General features: G+C 38.4%; 1 protein-coding gene across 1 annotated transcript; it reads left to right on the top strand.

Annotated features, from left to right (window-relative positions):
* The first annotated feature begins 254 nt into the window (after nucleotides 1-254).
* LOC146001257 (uncharacterized) lies at nucleotides 255-24,319 on the top strand. Its single transcript, XM_083138560.1, has 4 exons — nucleotides 255-431; nucleotides 5,774-5,968; nucleotides 20,289-20,537; nucleotides 23,127-24,319. Exons 1-4 carry the CDS (start codon nucleotides 392-394, stop codon nucleotides 24,092-24,094), a joined length of 1,452 nt encoding a protein of 483 aa, XP_082994686.1. The 5' UTR covers nucleotides 255-391; the 3' UTR covers nucleotides 24,095-24,319.
* Nucleotides 24,320-25,033: the final 714 nt, after the last annotated feature.

The raw sequence follows: 25,033 nt of genomic DNA on the forward strand, positions 1-25,033 counted from the left end.
CCAAGGTTGCCAACCATAGCATCAAAGGACCAAAACAAGAATATTAATTGTCTTCATTTCCAGTAGCAAGCAGAAGGGGTTTTTGAGGTATACAAAATTTTCACGAATTTCGTAAAGAAACAGATTACTGAAAGCACAGGTTGTTTCTAACCAAGCTCATGGAATTTCTGGGATGCCATCTGAATGGGGGATGCTACTGGTTCCCTGTGCTGGTGGAGTGGGCCATGTTCTGATCACTCAGTTGGTATAGTAATCTGTGTGACCATTTCAGCTCCTATGGTCAAGGTCCTATGGTAATCTGTGCGCCTACCTATCTCTCTTTGTACAGCGTATTTGTATAAAATTTGAAATTTCTTAAAGATATTTTGTTTCCGTGTTAAAGACATTCAAAATGAATATTGAAGATGACGAGGATGATTTGTTATTTTGCGGTAAGATGTGCTCTATGAATATTATTTTGTCATTTCTTAGAGCTAAAAAAACCCTTCATTTGTGTTGCATCTCTGTGTTAGAGTTCAATAGTTAATTTATATTGAATAAACTTTATGATAGGAGAACATCAGATCTTGCTGCTTTTGCAACTCCCGAAAACAGTATGCATTGAAACGAAACAAGTAGGTTACATCTTTACTAGCATCCTTTAATTTTCACAAAATGAATCCATGAGGATTGGACTAATATGCTTCAGTCTTGAGGATTTTACATTTCTTCAGTAATAATGTTTATTGTGTGTAGAATCCATTACTACTTAATGCCTCTATACCGTACCTTTGAAAACTTAACCAGTCTATGAACGTCTGCTGGTTGGATTTTGGTTCGGTTGTACAACATTTAATTTAGTTTTGGTGGTAAGAGTCCAGTATCTTTTTCATAAGGAATACGTGTCATATATTGTTGGATAGGTTATTGTATAAGGAATTCAACAAACTAAATCCCAAGGCGAGGAAAAATTTCCTGGAGGAGAAAATCTAGAAAAACTGATGTTGTCCGGATATGCGTGATTGAACGTACCGAGGTAATTTTTCGATGATGAAGCACATATTTAGGGGTGAAATGAGTGCTAATGGAACCTAACCTAACAGGCCTAACCTAACCTCATAGGCATACCTCGTTCCCGTGAATGGTTAGTGACAGAAAGTGTAAAAAGAAAAACTTACTTACCCTACGGATGCCGGAGCGCCGGCTGTCTGCTAGCACGGTTTTGTAAACGGGCAAGAAGGACGTAACCTAGACTCTAGCTGTTGAATATTATTTGCACATAATGAGTGGGTTAGGCATGTCAGGTTTGGAGCTCTTAGCATTATAATTATGCCCTCACTGTGTTACTAGTTATACATTTCGGTATAAATTGAGAATACCGGAAGTATCTTCAATTGCTTTCAAATTCGGCATACTCACTAATTTTGGTCTCGTAATCACGAATTTGCAGTTACAATTTGGGGGTCACGTATAGAAATTGCAAAATTAGCTTCTCAATTACCGCTATGATTCTCCATATACTAACATGGAAATTATATGAAGACGTCTTCCTTTCCGCACAACGGCCTTGCTACAAATGTTGCTCAAGTATTGTGCAATAAGTGAGAAATGATTTGCATGTGAGAAAACGGCATCTTCCGTAAAAGTTGAAAACATGTTTGCCCCACGAACCATTCATGGTAAGGTTAGGTTAGGCAAGCATAGTTAAAATTAAGAGTGATCATAAACATAGTTTTGAAATGCTAATCATTGCAAAAAATTGTTGTTTTCTTCATAAATCAAGGGTGTTTTTCTCCGTTCATGGACCCACTTTTTTCAACTTATTTTGCAATTTCTAGATGTGACCACCAAATTTTAACTGCAGATTCATGATTACGAGGCCAAAATTAGTGAGTATGCCAAATTTGAAAGCAATTGAAGATACTTCCAGTATTCTCAATTTGCTCCTACATTTCAAGAAGTTTGGGATTATTAGGTTTGCTTGGCTTAGTATTTTTGGTAAATTTCTCGTATGGGACAAACAGCTGAAATTTGCTAGTTTATTTAATTTGAAAATTCGTACTTACGTATTCTGCATTGAGAAACATTGCTGAAGGTGGCATTTCGCTTATTTCATGGAAATAAGCTCTATTTGCGACATATTGAGTAAGTTTTCTTCGTTTCTTTTTGCCTTCGGTAACACGCAAAATGGCGATCACAGTTTCACTACCGTACTCAGCATGCAGTGTTTCCACCCCACTGCACCCAAAAATACCTATGTAGCCCACAAACCATTCATACATAGACCCACGAACCATTTTCGGTAAGGTTAGGTTAGGTAGGGTCACTATAGGTTACAATAGCTAAAAATTGGTTTCGAAAAAAGTATGCGTAGCCCCACACACCATTCTCGCATAGCCCCATGAACCATTGACGCATAGCCCCACGAACCATTGACACATAGTCCCACAAACCATTTGTGGAAACGTATCTTCTTCAGTTACAAAAACACGTGTTTAGAAACACTGACCAGGATTACGTCATCACACACAGGCTACATCCACCTGGAAGTAAATGGATGCAAGAACTTCCGTGCATCGGTCACACATTTATATCGAAAAATAGATGATTTACCGTCAAAATTCAATGAACGATGCGAGAAAACACTTCCCCGAACTTCCAGAAGTATAAAGAAACTGCATTCGGTAAGTAATTTCTCCTGTAAATTTGATGAAATCCGTTTGTCCCTTACGAGAAATTTACCGTATTTTTGCATTTTCGTTCATCTCTTACATGCATACAACATTTTCTGTCTGAAAAATAATCCTCAGAACATGATTGCACAATCTACTTTTCATGAGATGATTGCTCGCAGATTAATACTTTCTGCATCTCCAAAAACACACACATTAATTTCTCTGAACTTCAAACTTACTTCCACAATCATTACATAATTGGAACCGTACCTGATTATTAGTCTGGTTTATGTAAAATTATTGAAAATCAGTTTATTTTAAGTAATGCTGGCACCCATGTATCAGTGGTCACTGTAATGCACTATGAAACCAGAGGTCACAGGTGCAAACCCTGGTTAAGACATGGATATATCACCGCGTTTGTTCCATTATCCAGTTCATCATCATCATAATGATTAGTTCAAGAGGTAGAAAAGTGACTTGAAATAACCAAATTTTTTTAAAAAAATGAGGTTTAGGTCAGTATTAGTAGGAATTAATGTAGAAGTAAATTAGAAACTTAATAGAATGCATTTAGGGACTTTATTTGAATGCTAAGTGAACCAAACCTGGCCTGCCTAACCTAACTACGAAAGCATATATTGAACAAAATCTTAAGTAATCACTAAAACTCCACAGTATGTGTTAACAGAAATAAATCCAAATTGAAATATGTTAAAATTTTATTCGTAGCATGATGAGATCGCAATAAAGCAAAAGGAACTTGGGCCCTAGAAGAAGGTGGAATCGTGAGCACTGCACAACAGCCCTGTCTAGTTCACTTTACTTTTTGGCTCTCTTTGCACTCTCGCATCTAGTTGGTTACAAAGTGCAACACTGAACCGTCTAAGCCCCGCGACAGGTTAAGTTTGCAGCAGGTTTTATGTATTAATACACCGAAAACAGCGCTCAGCATATCCCATGCCAGTCTTGCCTCAACCGCCGAGCTAATCACATCACAGACAGTGAGAAAATTGGCAGCATTGCAGCGGAACTATATTCTGCTCGTACGTTTGGGTCTATATATGTGAAAAGTTGCTGCAAAGTTAACCTGTCGCGGGGCTTACTTCGTCGATTTGATGTTACATAGTGTTTTTGGCATCTTCACTATTTGCACTTCATTCTGTATTGGTGTACGGTGAGGTGTGAAGTCACATGGTGCATGCTAACCATTGAAATGCACATTTAAAGCAACAGACAGTCATTCATTGAATCTACGCTATTATTTGTGCCAAGATGAATTTATTGATTCTTGCATGCAGCGTCTACTTGGTTTAATGCACTTTCCTTGCACCTGCGCTACACCTGGTGTCAAAGAGTGTAGCAAACTAGACAGGGCTACTGTGTCTTCACTAGGGATGAAAGTTAGGGCCCTTTGATTATGAGTAGACCTCAGATATTAGTTTTTTAACCTATTTTTTCCTTTACAGGTATGTAAGAAATAATAAGTTATATCAAATGTTTCGTTAAAAAACACAATAACTGATGAAGTTTTATGGTGCCTAAAGAACCCTATTTTGCTTGTTAGAACCTATTTTAGGTTTGCGCATCTAAATCCAGCCATTTTCTTAGGTTTTTACATGTTTTTAAAGATTTCACAAAATTTTTATGTCACACAGAGGCATTTGCTTTGTTTGGTCACGAAAAAATTCAATGAGGAACGTGTTTGAAACGTACTCTCTGTCGATTTCCCTTCCTCCAAGTCCATGGTGATTTTTTTAGAGCTCTAAACAAAGCAAAATGTCTGGTGCAACTGTTACCTGTACAATCTAAAGTGGTCTGATCTGTGTGGTCTTGCTCACTTTCGCGTCACTTCGGTACTTTGTGGCATTCACGCCTTGCAAACTAACATTTAAGCATTGAAGTTTGCACCACTGACTATGTTTTTATTGAAATATTATTTTCATTATATAAGATGATACTCGCAGACAAAATTGCGGAGTTTGACTGTGGATAACACGAAAAAATATTGTTGCCTAACTATATGGCGAAGAGTGGATTTTAATTGCAATTTCCAAAGGTCAAGTTCTACCATTGCCATAGGGTTAGGCCACACACATAACGTTATGCTTGATAGTGCGTATTTCAGGATATAGGTGTCCCATTTTTATTGCCAGAAACTATACCTAATCAGCATTTTTCAGGAATTTTGAACTATTTTAATTTTTTTTAACCTACTTCAGGATATTTCGAACCTAACTTAAGATTTTTAAGACCTATTTTAGGGTTTTTCGAACCTATTTTAGGATTTTTAGAGCCTATTTTAGGAGCCTAAAAGCACACTTTTTAGAAACTAAAAATCCGAGGTCTAATTATGAGGTGACATTGTTATCACCATACAATCAGAGTCCCTAGAATGCATCTTGAGGGAAGCTAACTTTGAATTTTTATCCATGGTATTTAATGCTTATCACCGAAGCTTGCCTGATGCACATTTTTTTTTATGAAATCGTTGGCCCTTTTAGATGATGGAATATATCTTTAAATGTAACTAAACAACAAGTACTTTTCAGTCAGCACTTTAGTTGATTTGGCATTTGGCAACACTTATTGGTTGAACAGAAAGATGTTAGCCTTTCACACACTCTTTTTTGTGAAATTCTTTGAATTACACATGGTATGGTGCCTCAGGTTCTGTTAAGGTTTGTTTCAAGTCATTTTATGTGCAGGTAGCTAATCGGGACTGGAAGTACAGTTTAAAGTGGGATAGGAACCACTGTGCCCCAACCGGGGATCATAACAGGATTCCTAGATTACAATCAGGTTCTTTCATTGTACTGATTTGTGTCAGAACTAACCACACGGCTGACATCAATACATTTTTCTAAAGTAAGAATATGAAAGCACCAGAGTAATTTGTATGTGGAAAAGTTTAGGAAAAGTAACACCTAGGTAATATTTTTGTAAGTATGAAAGAATTATTTCTTGCCACGATGTTTTGCATCATGTAGACTGTAAGAGATAAAATATTTGAGCGAAATAGGTTTTTTTAGTAACGTAATATTTGCATTGAGTTTTATTAAATTAGTAAGTTTATGAATATTACTTTATTAATATATCCCTTCTTTTTATTCAATTAGTTTCTGTGCAGGATGTTGAATCAATTGGAACCCAGACAACACCATACTATGAAGATTTTCATCCATGCACAAGGTGTAACCAGTACTTTTATGAGCCTGACATCTTTGCAATACACAAGTGTCAACTTTCAGAAGTCACGTGTTCTCCAAATAGTGTAATTTCTTCTGACGGAGATGATTACAGCACAAGAACAGGTAAGCAGGTATATTGTAAATATTTGTTTGGAAATTATAAATTTTTGATTGATTTATAGTTCATTTCTAATCACAAACTTATAGTACAGGTTATTACTGGAACTGGAACATGTATCCATTAGTCTTGTTAAAACAGCAGTAATGCACATATTGCATATTCATATCTATATTGAAAATTCATATAAAACTGAAAACATCATGGTATGAGATGATTGTGTTATTCTTGGGAAGTACCAAAAATATTAAGGATAGACCAGTATGAATATTTCAGTGATAAAGTCTTTATGGGGTATTAAAGTGTTAATGTGTGTGACATTCGCATGTAAAATATAAGATTCTTGACATAGTCATATTCAGTAATATTCATAATGAACTAATTTCTTTAAAAGTAAAAAATACTTTGTGTTGTCTGCTAAAAATTTTCCATAACTTGAATATAACTTGTTTAGTTTTAAGACCACTTTATGCGCAGATAAGTTAATTTGGACTGGTCCTACAGTTTAGAGCAGTGATTCCCAACCAGGGTGCTGCGAGAACGGTCTAGGGGTGCCTAACCTACTGAAGAAAACAATGGACGTAATTTTGCCCTTTCCAACTTCATATTTGTGCGACTAAGCCTTCTCTGCTATGGCGATAATAAAACCCAAAGAAAGAAATTGATTGCATAACCTCGAGAATGATATGCGTGTTCCATTGTCAACTGTAAGGCCTGGTATCAAACATTTGTGCTATAAGCATCAAAAACAAAACTCTTTTGAATGATTTCCATTGTAAAGTGTATTATATTCTGATGTTTGTTCCTTGGAGTAACATTAGTACTGGAGTAGGTGTTTGTTTGACAATTAATTTAACTTGCTAGTGATAACATATTCAACTTCGATATAGGATTAAAAATCTTTAAAACTATCTTAACAAGTGTGCCCCAAGTTTTTAATCTCATTCCCATGGGTGCTGTGAACATAAAACGATTGGGAATCCCTGGTTTAGAGTGAAATCTGGGTATCGGGCAGGGGATATCGTGACTTTACCACTGTACCATCAGGGAGGCCCTTTGAATATTACAATATAGCCTGACAGCATGAAAAGCTGTAATGAAATTGAGTATTTTTTAATTTTTTTTTTTTAAATGTTGATTTCTGCAATAGAAAAGTTCAAGGTAGTTCAAGAAAAATGCTTCTATTCTAGTAAATTGCTTTTATTCAGAAACATGTAAGGACACTGGACAAAAAATTAGACCTTGAATGGAAATCGTACCTAATAGTTGATTGGCTCTCCCTTGGAGCAAATGGCAACAGCAATTCAGCATGGGATGGACTCGACAAGTATATGGATGTGGACACTCAGTCATCAACTGGTCACGACATTCAGCAAGGTTTCATGGATGTCTATTTCTCATCTTGACCCATTGTTCCAAGTGGCTCCACAGATTCTAAATAGGATTGAGATCTATGAACTTTGCTGGCCAGGGAAGATGGGAGAGCTTCTCCGCATGCTCGTCGTACCATGCAGTGACAGTTTTGGCTCTATTCACGTGACAGTTTTCTTCCTGATAAAATTTGTGTGTCCACAGTTGGATTATCGGTGAGATGTTGGACAAACTGCAACACCTGTTCGTCCAGAAGTTGAAATAGCCATGCTGGTTTAAGTGAATAGTAATTTCAACCAAAGGCCCTTATTCTTTGTATGTGAAGCACCCCCAGAACATCACTGACCCACCACCTGCTTGTACCACACCTTGTACACAGTCCTCATGGAAGGCTTCATGTGGTTGGCTGTGCACTCTACATTACACATCATTACTGTAGAGGCAGAAACTGGACTCATCAGATCAGATGACACATTTCCAGTCATCTACTGTCCAGGATTTGTGATGTTTAGCCCATGAAGGCATGCTTTTTTTGTGTGCCATTCTGAGCAGTGGTTTCTAAAACATTAAAATGCTGACCAAGATAAACTTTTATAGTAAAAAATAATATACATAAAAACATAATGTTTGCACCCTCTAACAGGGTCTTCTTCAGACGAAACCTCACAATAAATTGATGAATGTTACAAAACATAATCTTATATATACATTCCCAGACAGGGTCCATACACAAAACAACACGAAGTCACTAGTCCTTATCTTAGAACATTTATTTCATTTCAGGAATTCCTGAGTGTGAAATCTCCTGACAGGTAATTGGCACTACCTGACAGGTGACAGGTGACCTGACAGGTGACAGGTGACCTGACAGTGGTTTCTCCTCCCTCCATGGCACGGAGTTCCCTTTACAGTGTACATTCTAAAATTGAGGCATGTGCCCCCTCATTCACAAGTTGCAGCAATTGTTGCCTCGTTGCAAAACAGTTGGTTGACACAAGACGTGACACTCGTCTGCGGTCTCTGTGAGCACTTTGTTTCTACCACTGTTCGCACGTGGGTTTCCTGTGGACTGCGTTTGCTTCCACTGCCTATAAATATGTTTCACTGTACTGTGCGACACACCAGTGAATTTCGCCACTTCCTGTGCAATGTGTCCTTTTGAATGCCGAAATGCAATGATCCCTTTTGCAACTCATTAACGGCTTTCTTCCGACCCATTCTGCACACGGGAAACACATGCCTGTTGTGGATCACAATTCACTTATCAGCTGCACCAAGTGCCACACATAGTGGATGCTGGCGGTGGAAACATATCCTTTCCCTATTCGGGGTCCCAGGTTCGATACCCAATGGAGGTGCATAGTGGTTCGGATTCCACTTTAAAACTGTAGGTCCAGTCTCAATTAGCCTTACTGTGCATAAAGTGGACTTAAAACTCTAAATCAATCAACCAACCAACCAACCATTCCCTGTTCACTTGGAGGGCTCTTAATGTATTTGAAAATATTAATAGTATTAATATGTAATAATAATACTTGCAAAGAAGATGCCACCGTGCCAGATGTAGCCAGATGATGGGAACAGATAGCAACAGGTATTGAGCACGAAAAGCACCTACAGGTAGTGTTTGTTGCGGGATGGTGGGCGGGTGGGATGTAAAACGTGTGGTTTTGAAATAAAAGTGGTTTGTATAAGTAAGGATAGGTTAGTGAGTGGCTAGTGTGAGTCTGGGGGTTGTGGTAGTGTACAGTCTTAGAAAAAAATACCTGGGCCACGGGACGTAGAATTTCGTAATGTCTTAAAGCCTGTTGTTTATGCAACCCAAATAACAAAATATTCGCTTAAGTTTGCCTGGTGATTCTGAGTTCTCGGGAAGGATTGAGCTTTGATAGCATGAGTCACATGACTCGTGCCCCAGCCACAACAAACAGCTGGGTGCTACGATGCCTCCAGAAGAAAATTTCAGGAACTGGTTTCTTGACAAGACCTACTCGTAAAGAAATACTATTCTTTCAAGTGATATTAGAGTCATTGTCAAGAGGTTCGCTGAAATGATGGTTCTCATCACAGACCACATGCCACACGTTAATTGTTTAAGTCCAGTTCATGCACTGGACCTACAGATTAAAATGGGATCCGAACCAAATGCCTCTCTATTTGGTATTGAATTCGGAAGCCTTTCATTACATGGCGAAGACGTTACCACTACGACATCAGAGAGGCAATGGAACCCCTTGAGAAAGAGATAAGTGAAAATTGCTACGTGACAAACCATATTTGCCCGTAAATTTTAAAAATAAGACAATATTTTGTACTGACAGTTTCGAACCGTGGGAGAGGCATATATTTTTTTGTACCATCGTCCATTTCACGAGTTTATAATTCTTCCTCACCGACACGAGTAACGCGAGTGGTAGAAGAAAAGCGAAGTAAAATAACTGAAACAGAAATAAAAGGAAAAAGCGAAATAAATTTTATTCATAATATTCTGCAGTCACTTGAGTTGTATTCATGGGATGCTATCTTTAAAGAAAGCCGTGGTCTCTTCCTTGTCTTTTTTGCTTTCTTTGTGCTCTTGCTTCCCCCGTCACGATTGGTCTAAAACTAATTAATGCGACGTTAATTAAACAATCCAAACAACGAAACAATGCACAATCAACTGCACAAAACAACATTCCAAATGTTTTCGAATCGGAAAACAATTGAGATGCTGTAAAATGACTTAAGATGCAGTAATAAAGTGGGAATTCGGTACCGTATAGAATTAAATCGGTAGAGATGTTCGATTTGATTGGATGTTTGTTATTTAGATTTGCTATTCTTTCACTTTTGGCAAATAGCGACGATGAAGATGAGTGATGCTATGATGAAATTGATGAAGGGACACTTACCAAGGACACCCACGCCCAAGTCGAGATTCTAACCAGGGACCCATGGCATCGTAGCGTGCTGTGCTAACCACTCCTCCATGGAGTGGACATTATAGCATATTTTGTGTGCTCAATTGGGATCAATCAATGGAATGAATAGGCATATTATATGATTAATAAATTCATATCATAATACCACGTCATATTATTCGGCACGAAGTAACATCAGAGACATTCAATCTTGCATTTTTGCCTTTCAACTAATTCTTTGAATTCAGGTTAATCACAACAATAAGATAAATTATGAAGCAAATGATAGTGAATGTGGGATATTATTACGAATTACCTGACAGAAACAACATTAAGCAGGCTCGGTGGTCAAGCTCATTAAGTGATTGACATTCGATATCGTCGCCAAAGTTCCCGGGTTTGAGTACCGTCCTTGTGGGGGGTGTTTGACTATTTCGTCATCAATTTCATGTAATGGTCACTCGTCCTTATCGTCGCGATCATCGAACAGGGAATAAAAATTATAAAAATAAATACGATGGAAGAGTACTTTTTTCATCTCTCACGAAATCTCCTACAAAACCGGAATATATAAAATACATGTATATTCATTCACATACATTTTCGATTTCTATATTTAACTAATCGAGACCGAGAACGGGAGAGCAATTTTCAATTCGACAAACCGAGAGACGGAGAAACTGTCAAGTCTCGTTTCTTCTTGGCACCTCCGTAATCGAGTTGTTCTGTTTGTCATTGGCTTTGTATTGGCAATTATTGCCAGTATTCTTCCCCTGCAGGTAAACCATAACGATGAATTATGATGAAATGAAGCAGATAAAAGGGCAAGAACAAGAAAGTCATGCCTGTTCGGGACTCCAACGCAGAACCATATGTAACGAGATTTGAAATTCTGGAGAAGGCGTCCGTGTTTCGCTTGGTTTTCTCTTTCCTCTACTTCTCTTATATTATCATACATGTATAATAAAAATGGATCTGATACGATATGTTGCGATTCATAATTGTGCTGGTTAGATGCTACAGATGTGAACTCCAACCTGCAATATAGTATTATTCCCTTTTGTTTCGTATCTGGTTGAACATGAAATTTTCTTACACTGTGACAATTTCTTTCTTAGTTTTGGTTTGGTGCACAGATATGCTAATCTGGACTCGACCTTCAGTTTAAAGTGGGATACTAACTACTATGTGCATCCACCGTGTATCAAACCCGGGATCCACTGATTACAAGGCGACGACGTTATCACTACGCCATCGAGGAGGCCCCATGACAAAATGTTATTCACTCGATCTCTACCATAATTTATTTCAGCATTTACATTTTCGATTTATTCTTCTTTTTTCCTTTTGTTAACTACTCTTATACAACTCTTTTTGCGTCTTCGAATTTCTTCTTGTTTCAGGAAAAAATAATACATGCAGGCTGTATAAAAATCCCCCGTTCAAATAGATAAAACGTTCACTCTCGAGAACTAATTTACATGTTTATCACTAAAGTAACCATTAGGAAGGAAACTATTGAAATGGTAACTGATATAACTGCAGATGAAACAATACTTACAGCCACTAACGAAATATCTATTCTTGTGTAGCCTCACAGACAAGTATATGGTGAGTCATTCACTCTTGCTGACTACGGGCGAAGGTCACTGAACTAAAGGGTGGTGGCAAGCAAGCAGGCTTCTGCTCTACCAAAGACGAGGTCACGTGTTCCAGTTATCAATGGCGTACGAAATAAGGAGGAACAGCTATCTGATGTATGTTTTGGTCCCGTCATTGCACGGAGAATACTTTATCGTCGTGGCCTTGAAGTTCCCTCAGGGCACTCCTACGTAAAGGCTTCTCAGCTAGAAGGATATCTTCCCCATTGAGTGGAGGAAAAGTGGGTGCGTATAGAGGTCCTTCAACTTTCGTATTCTTTTTCATTTCAGAACCCATGCTGTATCGTCGACTTAATCCAATCTATCCAATGTAGGTTTTAGGTTCTGTTTCTGTTCGGTTATTTCACGTTGTCTTCCTGCTTATGTTATTCGCGACGAAGGTTCTGGATTCGATAATCTGGACAATAACGGGATTGTGTTAGTTGCTTGATTTGGTGTCTTAAGTCCTGTTAGGCTAATCGTGAATGGACCTATAATTTAAAGGGGGATCCGAAACACTATGTTCCTCCACCGAGTATCGAACCCGGGATCCCTTAATTACAAGGCGCCCACGATCCCACTGCGCCATCGGGGATTGTGTTCGAAACGAATGAATCAAATTTGAGTGATATGATATGCAACCATTGGAAGACTATTGAAAGAAAAGCTATGGGAACCTGCCAGTTTTTCTACTGCAGACAGGAAACCATAAACATGGAAGAGAAGCTTATATTCTATGAAACCTGACGCTATGTGCTCGAATACTGGCTAAATATAATCCATAGAGGCATAGCAACGTTAAACAACCTCTTATATGATACATATAGGTTTAAAAAGGTCAAAATACAAAGATTGTGTGCGCCTCACTGATGGGGTAGTGGTAAGGCCTTGTAATCAAGGGGTCTGGGGTACGATACCAGGTGATCGCACATAGTGGTTCGGATCCCACTTTAAACTGTATGCACTTCAGATTAGTCTATCTGTGCCGGTGACTCAGTCGGTGTTGACCTCCGTGGCGAAGTGGTTAGCAGAGTGCGCTACAACGCCAGGGGTTCCGGGTTCGAGTCTCGGGTAAGGCATGGGTATTTGTGATTGTCTGTCCTGAAAAAGTCCTGAAATAGAAATGTGAATGAAATGATATGAGTGAATGTGATGGGGAAAGCTTCCGCTTAGGTGGCTTTCCTTTAAAAAAAAACAAAAAAAAACAGTCTGCCTGCAGCTCGTGCAGGTATCAGTTCATACCGAGCTCCGCTCTTCGCGTGAGAAGGCTTAGTGATCGAACTGTCCGAGTTAGCTAGGGCCGTATACGGTTTGCTAGTGTTGTGTTAGTTCTTTTTTCCTTTGGAGTGCAAGCGAGGTTTTGACTACAATTACCGTGAGCCAGTGAAGATACGATGAAATAGTTCATGATGAATACACAAAGAGAAAACACCTTGAAATTTGTTTTCCGTGAGGTCAAAACGCGACCTACGTCATTGGATTTTCATCGATGGTTTCATGATGTCTACCAAGTGCCTACGAACCAAGTGCTCAGTTTTGAAATAGATTACTTTCGTAAGTGTTTGTACGTGAAATTTGCGACAAAAGTGGTAGGAGAAAGGTTACTAAATGATTTTGGTGCTGAGGTAATCTACAGTGACGTAGATGGTGATCATAAAGTTGAAGTAGAATGGGCCCACCAGAGGCATGTAATCGTCAGAATCCATGTAGTCCCAATTGAATTAAGTGCAGAAGTGATAAGTCGTGTCATGAGGTCTTATGGGGAAGTGTTAAAAATTGAAGACGAGACATACTCTGCAGATCACATTTACCCTACTCGAACTGGACGTGTCTTGATTAAAATGATACTACGTAAACCCATACCCTCATATGTAACAATGAATGGAGACTCTTATTGGGTAACATACCCTGGGCAGGTGCGTACGTGCCTCGCGTGTTTGGGGGAGGATCATGTAGTTGCTCAGTGCCCTAAGCGTCGATCCTCAGGGAACCAGCCCCGCAGGGGTCCGGTTAATATACCCGCTGACAATGTACCGATGGTATATGAACCAACTGTGCTACCCGTACGGACTAAACCAAGAGATTCAGCTCCGTTAGTTGCAGAAGTCCCAGCGTCAGGAGATAGCAATGGAGGGAACACGGATAGCCCCAGAATCACCGACGAGGAGACAGGTACCAGACAGGAAGTTAGTGAGAAGAATGCACCAACAGGAAGGGAAGAGATGGAGCAGCCAACATTGACCACTTCAGAGAAGATGCATCACATACCCCCGCCCCCACCCCCAAGTGCTTTGTTCGCGGAGGCAGAATTCCCCGTAGTTACCTCTCCTAGGAAATCACGGTCAAGATCTGTATCAAGGTTACGGTCAGTGGCGGAAGAGTCCATGGTGCTACGTAGAAAGAAGAAGAAAAATAATGAATGCGTAAGTTCCACAATAGTTCATAACGAATTTAGAGTAGAACCTGGTACCCCAAAACAAGATGTTTCAAAGAGTAGTTTAACAAGTCATTCAGGAAATGTAATTAAAGAGAAACCTTCGACGAGTAACAAACTTACCCCAGATTTATTTAGTGGAAAGCATAGTTAATGCATTCTAGGCAGAAATTAGAGTTTAGTAATGTTGAAGAATGTAAGTAAGTTTAGTTTTCTTTTGTGGACAGTTCTAATCATGCAAACATTTACCTTGGCATCTATAAATTTGAATCAAATGCAAAGTAAGACCAAAATAATTGCTCTCAATGACTTTCTCATTAAATCGTCTATTGATGTGGCCCTCTTACAAGAGGTAGCCATAGACGATTTTTCTGTACTGAACATGTTTAAAGTTTACAACAATTTTACTCCCTTTGCACAAGGGAGTGCCATAGCATGTAGGCGACACTTGGATTTACGTAATGTAGTGCCCCATCCCACGGGCAGACAAATAAGTGCCAAATTAGGCTCAGTGTTTCTCTGTAATGTGTATGCTCCGTCAGGAAGCCAAAACAGACGGGAAAGAGAAGATTTTTTTTCAACAGTTGTAGGGCCCGAGTTGACATCCCACACACTAGACACTATACTAGCGGGAGATTTTAACTGCGTAATTCGTTCACAAGATCAAAATCCAGGATACAACTTCTCACGTGCGCTCTATGAATTAACGCAGGGGTTACAACTGCGTGACGCTTGGATACACACCAATGGCGAAAGTCAAGGTTACACACATATCACCTCCAATAGTGCGTCAAGGATCGATAGGTTTTATGTCGCACCAAGATTTCAGGAATATATCATTAGTGTTCAAAATTTTCCAGTATGCTTTAGTGATCATAGTGTCCCAATTCTCAAAATAAATTTAGATTTGATCAAACCCCGACAAGGTAGCGGATACTGGCTTTTAAATAGCACATTATTACGCAATGGTAGTTATGTCCAGCTAATCAGGGAAACGTGGAACGAGCTCAAGGCCTCTCGGCCAGTGCACAAGACCCTAATCGAGTGGTGGGAAACTCGAGTTAAGCCTAAATTTCGTCAGGTCAGTAAATTCTTCAGTGCAGAGGTTAGTCGAGATCAAAGAAACAAATATAATTTTTTGTATGCAGTCTTGAATGATCTCCATCGTTTAGCATTGCAAGGTAATTTCGATCGTCCTTATGCAAATGAAATAAAAGCGCAATTACTTGCTATACATAGGAAACGAAAATCTGCAGCAATAATAAAGAGCAAGATTCTTCCTATAGACCCAGACGTGCAAGCCACACTAAGTCACATTCTTCAAGAACATAAACACGCCAGGAGTCACGTTATTCATAAATTAACTTTAGATTCCGGTGAAGTTGTCACCAGCCCTCATAGTATACACGACAGGTTTTTGCAATACTATAAAAATCTTCTTGGTCAAGCCTTTAATCCAACAGAAACGCAATGCAATTTTTTGAACTACCTCCCTGCGTCACTGACAGAAAATGAAAGAACTGAGCTCACACAACCGTTTAGTAAAAAGGAGGTTCATGATGCAGTATTCAAAGCTCCGAGGAATAAAACTACAGCCGAAGATGGATTACCATCAGAATTCTATCAATGTTTCTGGGATCTAATAGGAGACGAATTAACGGAATGGGTCAACGAAGTGTTGACAACGGGGACCATAGGGAAGACCAGTAGCACGGGAGTTATAGTGTTAGTTCCCAAAAAGGCAAATCCAAAGTTCGTCACAGATTTTAGGCCAATTTCCATATTGAGCAGTGACATCAAACTTATAAGTAGGTGCATAAATCAGCGTTTAAAAAAATATATGGTTAAACTTATTGGCAATTTACAGTTCGCTTGTAATACGTCCCAAAGTATACATCACTTGCTACAAACGATAAGAGACGTAATTATTACCAAACAAAATAAGAATGCATCAGAGGCAATTCTATCTTTAGATTTTTCTCAAGCATATGACAGTGTGAGCCACGAATATCTGTACAAAGTCTTAGAAGCATATGGCTTCGGAGACACTTTTCTTAATTGGATAAAAACATTATATAATCATATGCTGCTAAAACTCAAAATAAATGGTTTCTTGACAACAAGTTTTACAATGCGACGAGGTGTACTACAAGGTAGTCCCTTGAGTAGCACATTGTACGTCCTCACAATAGCCCCCTTTTTGTTTAGTATCCAGCATCATTTACAGGGCATTTCTATGGCTTCCACCACAATACAAGTTGGCAGTTTCATGGACGACGTCACGATTTTTCTCAAGGATGAAAGAGATCTGTACAGTGTTAAAAGCCAAATACATACTTTTGAGCTCACATCAGGAGCAAAACTAAACAATCGAAAGTCATTCCTAATGCCCCTTGGCAAGGAGAATCCTTTCACAAACAATACGGAGATCCCTGTAGACAAGAAAATAAAAGTTTTAGGTATAAACTTCTATGCAAATATCGATGAAACGATCGAAGCCAATAGTAATCTCACGTGCGAGAGGGCAATCTACGTCCTCAGAGTGAACAAGAGTTCGCTCTCTGAGTTTAAAAACACGAGTAAGATTTATCAACGTTTTTGCTCTCTCTAAACTTTGGTATGTAGCAAAAATCCTGCCCTTCAAAACACAGCACTTAGCCAAGGTCAACAAAGCTGTTGGCGGCTTTTTGTGGCACGATACAATTTTCCGGGTGGCAATGAATGAGGTCACGTTAACAGAGAAGACAGGTGGTTTGGCACTAATACACGTGAACACACAGGCAAGAGCATTGTTTGTACAGACTGGCCTTAAAACAGCTTTCTCACTGCACGAGTCAACGACCCAAGCATGTATACAGACGATAATACAGGACATTCCATTAGAAGCTCCCATCGATATCCAAAGTATCCCCAAAAGATTTTTGTTTTATAAGGACATCGCTTTACAGGTATGCTACCAGTTATTACGACATGAGACAATTACACCATCTGTTAAAAAGTGATATAGTGAAATCAATAGTTTCAAGCACACAGTACCACGAATAGTCAGGGATTTCAATACACATAATTGGCCACAAATATGGGAAAATGTCTCCGCCAAACACCTTTCAAAAGCTGCCCAATCAATATGGTACAAAGTGGTTCATCGTGTTATAGTGACAAGAGATAGGACATACCAATATGGAATCAGTGACTCTCCTAACTGTATATCATGCAACGTGCCTGACTCTTTAGCCCACAGGATAACCAAGTGTCGCAACTCCTCCACGGCGTGGAACAAATTGCGAACAATGCTCAGTCGTATATGCCGCACCTCATTAACAAAGTTTACGGATACAGATATAGTTTTTCCTGCTTTCAATTTTTATCCACCAACAAAACAACGAGCAGTACAATGGTTGATAACAGAATACTTATTATATATATTTCACAATGACGAGAGCAGTTTTAAGAAACAATTCAGTATCTTCTTGCAAGAACAATATGAAAAAATTCCTCTCCAAGCAAGGAAGAAATGGTATGCAAAATTCTTATTAGTGCTTTATACTTAATTTAGGTCAAACAAAAATGTAAAGGTTAACCAGATAGAAATACGAATTGTAATAGCAGTACTACACTTATGTCAAAAACAATGTAATTCCATAACTTGTATATCAGAATGAGACAATAAAAAAAAAAAAAGTGGTTGGCAGAGCGCGCTACAACGCCAGGGGTTCCGGGTTCGAGTCCCGGGTAAGGCATGGGTATTTGTGATTGTCTGTCCTGAAAAAGTCCTGAAATAGAAATGTGAATGAAATGATATGAGTGAATGTGATGGGGGAAGCTTCCGCTTAGGGGGCTTTCCTTTAAAAAAATAAATAAAAAAAAAAAAGTCTGTAACGCGTCTGACTACCATGCTATAGGTCCCGGGTTCGATTCCCGGCCGGTTCAAGCCCGGGAACTTTTCTAACGTTGGAAGCGGCCCCAGCGGCCACCCAGCGTCGAATGACATGGGTACCTGGGGGAAACCCTGGTGGTAAAGGCGGTCAGGGGCGTGATGCTGATCACATCACTCCCACTCACGAACGAATCAAGAAAGTGTGGGGCGGCGTGATGCTGATCACATCACCCCCACTCACGAACGAATCAAGAAAGTGTGGGGCGGCGTGATGCTGATCACATCACCCCCACTCACGAACGAATCAAGAAAGTGTGGGGCATTACCCCCACACCCCCTATACGCCTTCATGGCATAGCGCCAAGCACAGGTGAGAACTTTACCTTTTTTTTTTTTGCATACAGTGGACTTACAACAAAATTTCAACTTGCGATAAAGATTATGATAAGGTATTAAAGAATTGGGTCTAACACATTTTTTTATTGTTTACCAATGACATTATTAACTAATATTCTTAATTTCAGTTTCAAGATGAAATCGGCTACGAAATAAAAGGAGTGGGTTCATATTTCTGTTACGAAATTCCACTTTTGTAGTACACCTGTGCCACACTAAGTTGTGACAATAAACAAATCTGAGACACTTTCAAAGTATTAAATTTCTATCTACGTATTTGGGAAAAATCTTTCAATATAATACTTTTTTTGGACGCGTCAAATCATAGTATTTAATTCCTGTTTTAGCAGCTTTAAGAAACCTGATTTTTTTGGGGGGTTACAAATGCCCTTTCTGCTCCCGTCAAGTTACGCCTATGACAAACAGGAATTCAAAGTAAAAGACTGTCCCGACTAAATCGGGAGACACGTCTGATAGATTTACAATTGGGAAAATCATAATTACGCGTGTAGTTGAAAACAACCTATTTTCATATATTGCATGCAGCTCTACTTTTTCTGCAATGTGGATCAAGAACTGGGGACGTGGACAAGCACAACACTCCACGTAACCAATAGTCACGTGACCCTCTTTGCTTTCCTGTCATGTTGACCTTCGCGTGGAACACATTTCTCGGTGTTAAGACAGGCAAAATCACCCGATCATCGAAGGGTGCAATATGTGTTGCCTACCCTCCTGCATTACTTGCTCATATTAAAGCCTTATGGGGAAGAACTTTTTTTCCATGACTGTACATAAGTGATATGTACGAGGGGAGAGTGAAAGATTTTAAGCCTCACAGGAAAGGGGTGTTTGAGCTACAGTTTCTCATTATGATTTCTCTACATAATCACATAATCTCTATATTCACCCCCCCCCACCCCCCGATCAATGCACTTATGCATTCTGTTTACAGATCTGGTAAAATGATTTGTCCTGAGTCGCAGACCACTGAATGACCACCTTTGTCCCTGTGGAAGTAACGTTCTCGAAGTGAATTCTTTATAGCAGGGAAAAGATGAAAATCTCACTGGGGTAATAAGGTGGATGGGGAAGTGCAGTGAAGCCACACTCGACCAAAGCAGCCTGTGCAGTGAGGCCTTTCCGACAGAGGTACCGAATTACGGCCCTGCCGGACATTCTCTTCTCTGGCCATTCATTTTCAACCTGACAAAAAAATAGAAGAAAACATGTGAATTTCATAAAAGTTCGCACAGAGTGTCCTAAAACTCAAACCTTACATCCTCCAAAATTTTAACTACCTAGCATTCCTTCCATGTAAGGGCTCAAAAATTTTCACTCTCCACTCAAATGATCTTTTCCAGCATTTTTGAAAGCATGTCTTGGTTTAGAAGTGTAATTGGTACCTGCAAATAGTTTTTCATTTCTCCATTCTTGTGAATTCATTAAATGTTGCACCTCTTAGATTTTTTAAATCCCATGTTGTGTTTCTAAAATGCATTCTTTTATCTCAAGGTTGGGCACATACATTTTTTAAACTTTTGTTTTCACTGTATGTGTTATTGTGAATCTCAGGATTGTCTTTTTCATTTTTAATGTGGCAATTTTTACATAGAATTTATGGATGTAAAAGTATTTTTGAAATACAAATCTTGCTCTACTAAGTGACTTTTTGAATTGTTTCTTATCATTATTATTATTATTTAGTTGCAGTACAGGTTGGATTAGTGACAGAACTGGCTAATGATTCACATACATGTGGGTCCTGCAACATGCACTTCTCTGACATCACTCTGTTTTCAAACCATGGATGCGGTCTACCTGATTCATCGCCCGTTCCAAGTTTTGTTGCAGAAGAATCAACAGATGGTGAAAATACACAATCTGTGAGGATTGAACACCAAGAAACAAGTGAGGATAAGTTGCTCAATAGTCAAGAGGCTGGAGCAGATACAGGTAAAATTCATGCAATTCATCAGTTTTATTTTTAAGCTTACAACAACTTAATATCATTGAAATCTTGAAAGAGCAGCAAGGATACCTTCATAAACATTATTTTGTATATACAGTGTGGTATTTCCAGCAAGGGGAAATTCCAATTTCAGAAATTGAAGCATTGAAATATGTTCCCCAAGAGTCAAAAAATGAGCAACCATAAGAAGGAATTTCCCATTATCCTTCCTTCAAATACCACCGGGGTGTATATACTTTGTTTGTTGTTGTTCAGTATCGCTTTTCTGACATGATGATGATGAGTGATGATATGAAGGGACACTCGCAAAGAATACCCATGCCCAGACTGGGATTCGAACCCAGGACCCCTGGCATTGTAGTGCACTGTACTAACTGCTCCACCATGTAGGTCCCTGTCAGACACGTATCTAGAAATATATTTGGCAGGGGGTGGGGGTCTGTACCAAATGTCTCATAATAATAATGTTTAACCTTTGCTCCTCCGATGATATCATATGGTATCATCAGAGTAAGGTCATACTGGCCCGATGATACCATATGGTATCATGGTGCTGATTACGAAATGAATGTGCTTTTTGGACCTTCATACTGTTATGTTTGGGTGAAAACTCTGACACAGGTCTGGAGCAAGCATGGGAAATTCACACTCCCCCTGCTTCCGCAACATATCCATGCCACATTTCCGAACAGAGTTTCACATTTGGGCTCATTATTCAACTTGTATGGCACCCAGGGACATGAAACATGTTTCATTCTCTTTGGAAATGTCCATTCTTTGAAAAGAATACTAAGGTTTGCACCTTCTCCCCAAAATAGCTGGAAAAGAGGGGGCAAACTCCAGATTTTTATGTTGTTTTTTTTCCATTGAAATTCGAGGTTCGCGCCCCCCCAAACCCTCCTTCCTCGGTTTGGCATTCTGAATTGTACACTATTGCATGCTCTGATGTTTTAGCTGCAAAACAAAACTTATCCCAAGTAGATTGCTCCCATAGTGCCCAAGTTATAACAATTTACCTCCAAGGAGAGTTCGAATTTAAAATTCACGCCAAGAAGCCCAGGTACTTTCGTAAACCTGCTCGGAAGTCTAAAGGTTAAATTGAAATAATTATATTTAATAATGTTAATTATATTGAAATTAATTAATATATTTTATTACATGAATAGGTAAAAATATTGTATAAGGATAGTGATATATTCATTATGTAGCTTCATTTGTAAGAAAATCAACTACTGGGCCAGGAAATTAATGTCAAATAGATAAAAATTGAATATTTATTGAATATCAAAAAAGGTTGTTAGTTCCAATTGACAAAAAGTAAAGTTTCTGGTAATATGTTTTGCATGCTATTTCAAGTAGTAATAAATCTTATTTTACACTGTCATTCAAAGTCTTATGATCCCAATATAATCCTTGCCTTCCAATAAGTTTGGCAAAAATAAATAACCGTCGATTAAACAACAAGTATATTTTCATTATTTAATTCTTGTACTTTGTAAGTCTTTCGGCAGGGGCTGGTCTGGACCCCCTAAATACATTTTTGGTGCCTGTGTATATAGCACCATAATAATAATAGTAAAAATTGGATTCAGAACCATATGTGAAAAGCACAAAAGAAAAAATAAAGTATGATGAAATGGGTATATGTATTTGGCCAGCAAAAAGCAAAACAGTGATGTTACAGCTAATTTTAAAAAAAATGTTACTGAGATCCCTAATTATGTGCTGGCAGGTACAAAAGGGACAGCGAGAAACCATTGTTGTTGAAACTCAGTAACAGGTAGTTTCAAAATATGCCTATTCACTTCCTTAAAAACACACATAAACGTCTTTGCTCAATTACTTCCCCTTTTCAGCTTTCACATACAATTCGAAATTTCCAAAGGTCCTCAAATAAGCAACTTGCACAACAGAAAGAATTTTGATGTTTTTCTAAGGTTGTATAGTTTGCTGGATGGTGCATATGGTGTTGAAGTCTTGCAAGCTATTATGTCTACAACTCTGCAATTTTGTAACTAAATGCAGTCTTTTAATTCTCAAATTAAAGTTTGTCCAATCCTTTAACAAAAGTTACCGAACACATTTTCTGATTGCACAGAGCATTTGAGTGCACACAATTTATAGTTTTAATATCATACTTTCAATTTGATTTGGTTTTTATTATTTAGCATCACTTTTATGACAATTTTGGATAATTGCGACAATGAGGATAAATGATGGACGAGAGGATGAATTTGATGAAGGGACACTCGCAAAGAACACCCATGAATTTCAATCCGGGAGCTCTGGTGTCATAGCATGTTGCGTTAACCACTCTGCCACGGAAGTCGATGCTTTCAATTTGAATAAAAACAGGAATGAACATATGTACCTGAATCTGTCACTGCGCTATCACAACAGCTCCTGTCCTGTCCACTCTGCTAGTCACCTTTTACTTAAGAAATTTTACTTGCTTTTGACCAGATATATTGTTATTGTTAGTGACATTTATGGTTCAGAAATTTAATGTAATTTTCTAGACCAAAACTTGTATAATTTGCAATTAATTTTACAATTTGAAATTTTTTTTTTAGGTATTGCAATTCATAACCTTGATATTGAGCATTCAGTTGAGTCCACAAATGAAGATAATGAAGCTGAAAATTCTACAGTGAGAAAACTTCCTTCTGTTTTTGAATGTGATGTTTGCAATTCTACATTTGTCGGGGAGGGTTCATGGAGAAAGCATAAGCTGAAGCACGAGGGAAAACTAGAAAGTTTGAGTTCAAACAGTCCTTTATTAAAAAGTGAAGACATTTCTGCACCTAGGCAAGATTCTAAAAGCTTCAAATGCCACGTTTGCAGTTCTGAATTCAGCCACATGGCACTTTGGAGAAATCACATGCGGAAACATAGCAATGAAGTATCTTATATTACTCCAGACATTCCTCGGAAAAGAAGGAAAGAAAATGAAGATTCACCCTTGAGCAATTCTGCAAGTTTCAAATGCTCCTTTTGCGAAGCTGTGTTCGTTCTGGAGGGTGCTTGGAAAGCTCACATGCATCAGTGCCATGGCAGCGATGTCGGTGCGAGCGAACCTCTGTTGCTCGTTACGACTGAAATGCCGAACGATAATGTACCTGAATCTACGCAATCTACCGGTGATCAATTTGCTACATCTAATTCATTCATTGTAACGTTCGATGATATCCAAACAGCGGAAGTGAAGATAGAAGATTCGTCAGCTAACAAACCGGAGAATTTTGAGCAAACTGAAGTTGAAACTAACTCTTTGTTAGTTATGGAAGAGAATAAGGATACCATCAACTGGACTCAAGAACTTCAGTTAGGAGGTGATGACCAGCAGCCTATTATATTGTACGTAGAAGAAGGGACTGGTGAAGCCGTCAATGCAGTGGGTGAAGAGCTACAGAGTGCTGAAATTTTGGCATCTCTGAACCAACCAATAGTGAATCAGTCAATAGTTACTAGCTTCCCCACCCCTTGTCACTTGGCAGTGGGTGAAACCCTGCTAATCAGGCGAGCAGACAATTGGAGCTAGTTAAATATTCCTATGCAAAAATTCAAGAATTTGAGGAACACATTTCTCCATTTATATCATTGAAGTGAAGTGGTTTAGCAATATTTTCAACAATAGCATCACACTGTGGACTGAGTGCGTGACTGTGAATGTGTATGAAGTTGTGAAGTTTTCTAACAGGCTACTATGAACAAGAACGACAAAGTCTGCCACTTGTTTTGGTGACTTTATTATGAATACAACAGTTTTCAAAAAGCACAAAATAAGTTTGATAAATATGTATTACTACCTTCAAGGTAACTCTTAGTTACTCTGTTCAATGTTCAAGATCTTATGTAATTGACTATGTTTTGAAAAAAAGAAACTATTGGTAATGGTTTTTGTTCCAAAATAGTAGTACCATATACAGAGTGAGTGATATCGATGTGCTACTGTTATTTAAGTCAATTTTCATGAAGATTGTTCTGACTGCGATTGTGTGTTCCTTTCATTCTTAATATATTTGACCATGTTCTGCCAAGCATAAAACACTTTCTTATAACAACCAGGATAGATTGTATGTGAGAAATTGCATAAATCAGTAATTATTTTGATCATGTTCTTGCCTTGATTTGTGGTTATGTATATAATGCTGCTGCACCTTTTAAAAATATGTCAAAGGAGAAAGGATAGATATATATTTGATGCAACTATCTTTTTTGTAATACCAGAATCTATATTCGCTAGAAGCAACAACCAAATGTGTATACCTGTTTATGTTATGGCTGTACACAGTGCATTAAATGAGAGAGACAACAGGGAAGAATAAAACAATTGTATGTAATCAAAAGAAGAAAATGTTTTTATTATATTTATTTTCATGAAAATATCCTATAAGAATAAATAAATAATAATAATTGTAATATTGATATAATGATATAATGTAAATGGGAAATAATTTATGCTCTTAAGAATTGGCAA

The sequence above is a fragment of the Lepisma saccharinum genome, chromosome 17, assembly GCF_977018435.1.
Source record: "Lepisma saccharinum chromosome 17, izLepSacc3.1, whole genome shotgun sequence".
Taxonomy (NCBI): Eukaryota; Metazoa; Arthropoda; class Insecta; order Zygentoma; family Lepismatidae; genus Lepisma; species Lepisma saccharinum.

Coding starts and splice junctions, on each gene's coding strand:
- LOC146001257 (XM_083138560.1), top strand. CDS start 392: ATGAATATTGAAGATGACGAGGATGATTTGTTATTTTGCG. Junction 5,969..20,288: donor TGATTACAGCACAAGAACAG/GTAAGCAGGTAT, acceptor ATTATTATTTAG/TTGCAGTACAGGTTGGATTA. Junction 20,538..23,126: donor AGAGGCTGGAGCAGATACAG/GTAAAATTCATG, acceptor TTTTTTTTTTAG/GTATTGCAATTCATAACCTT.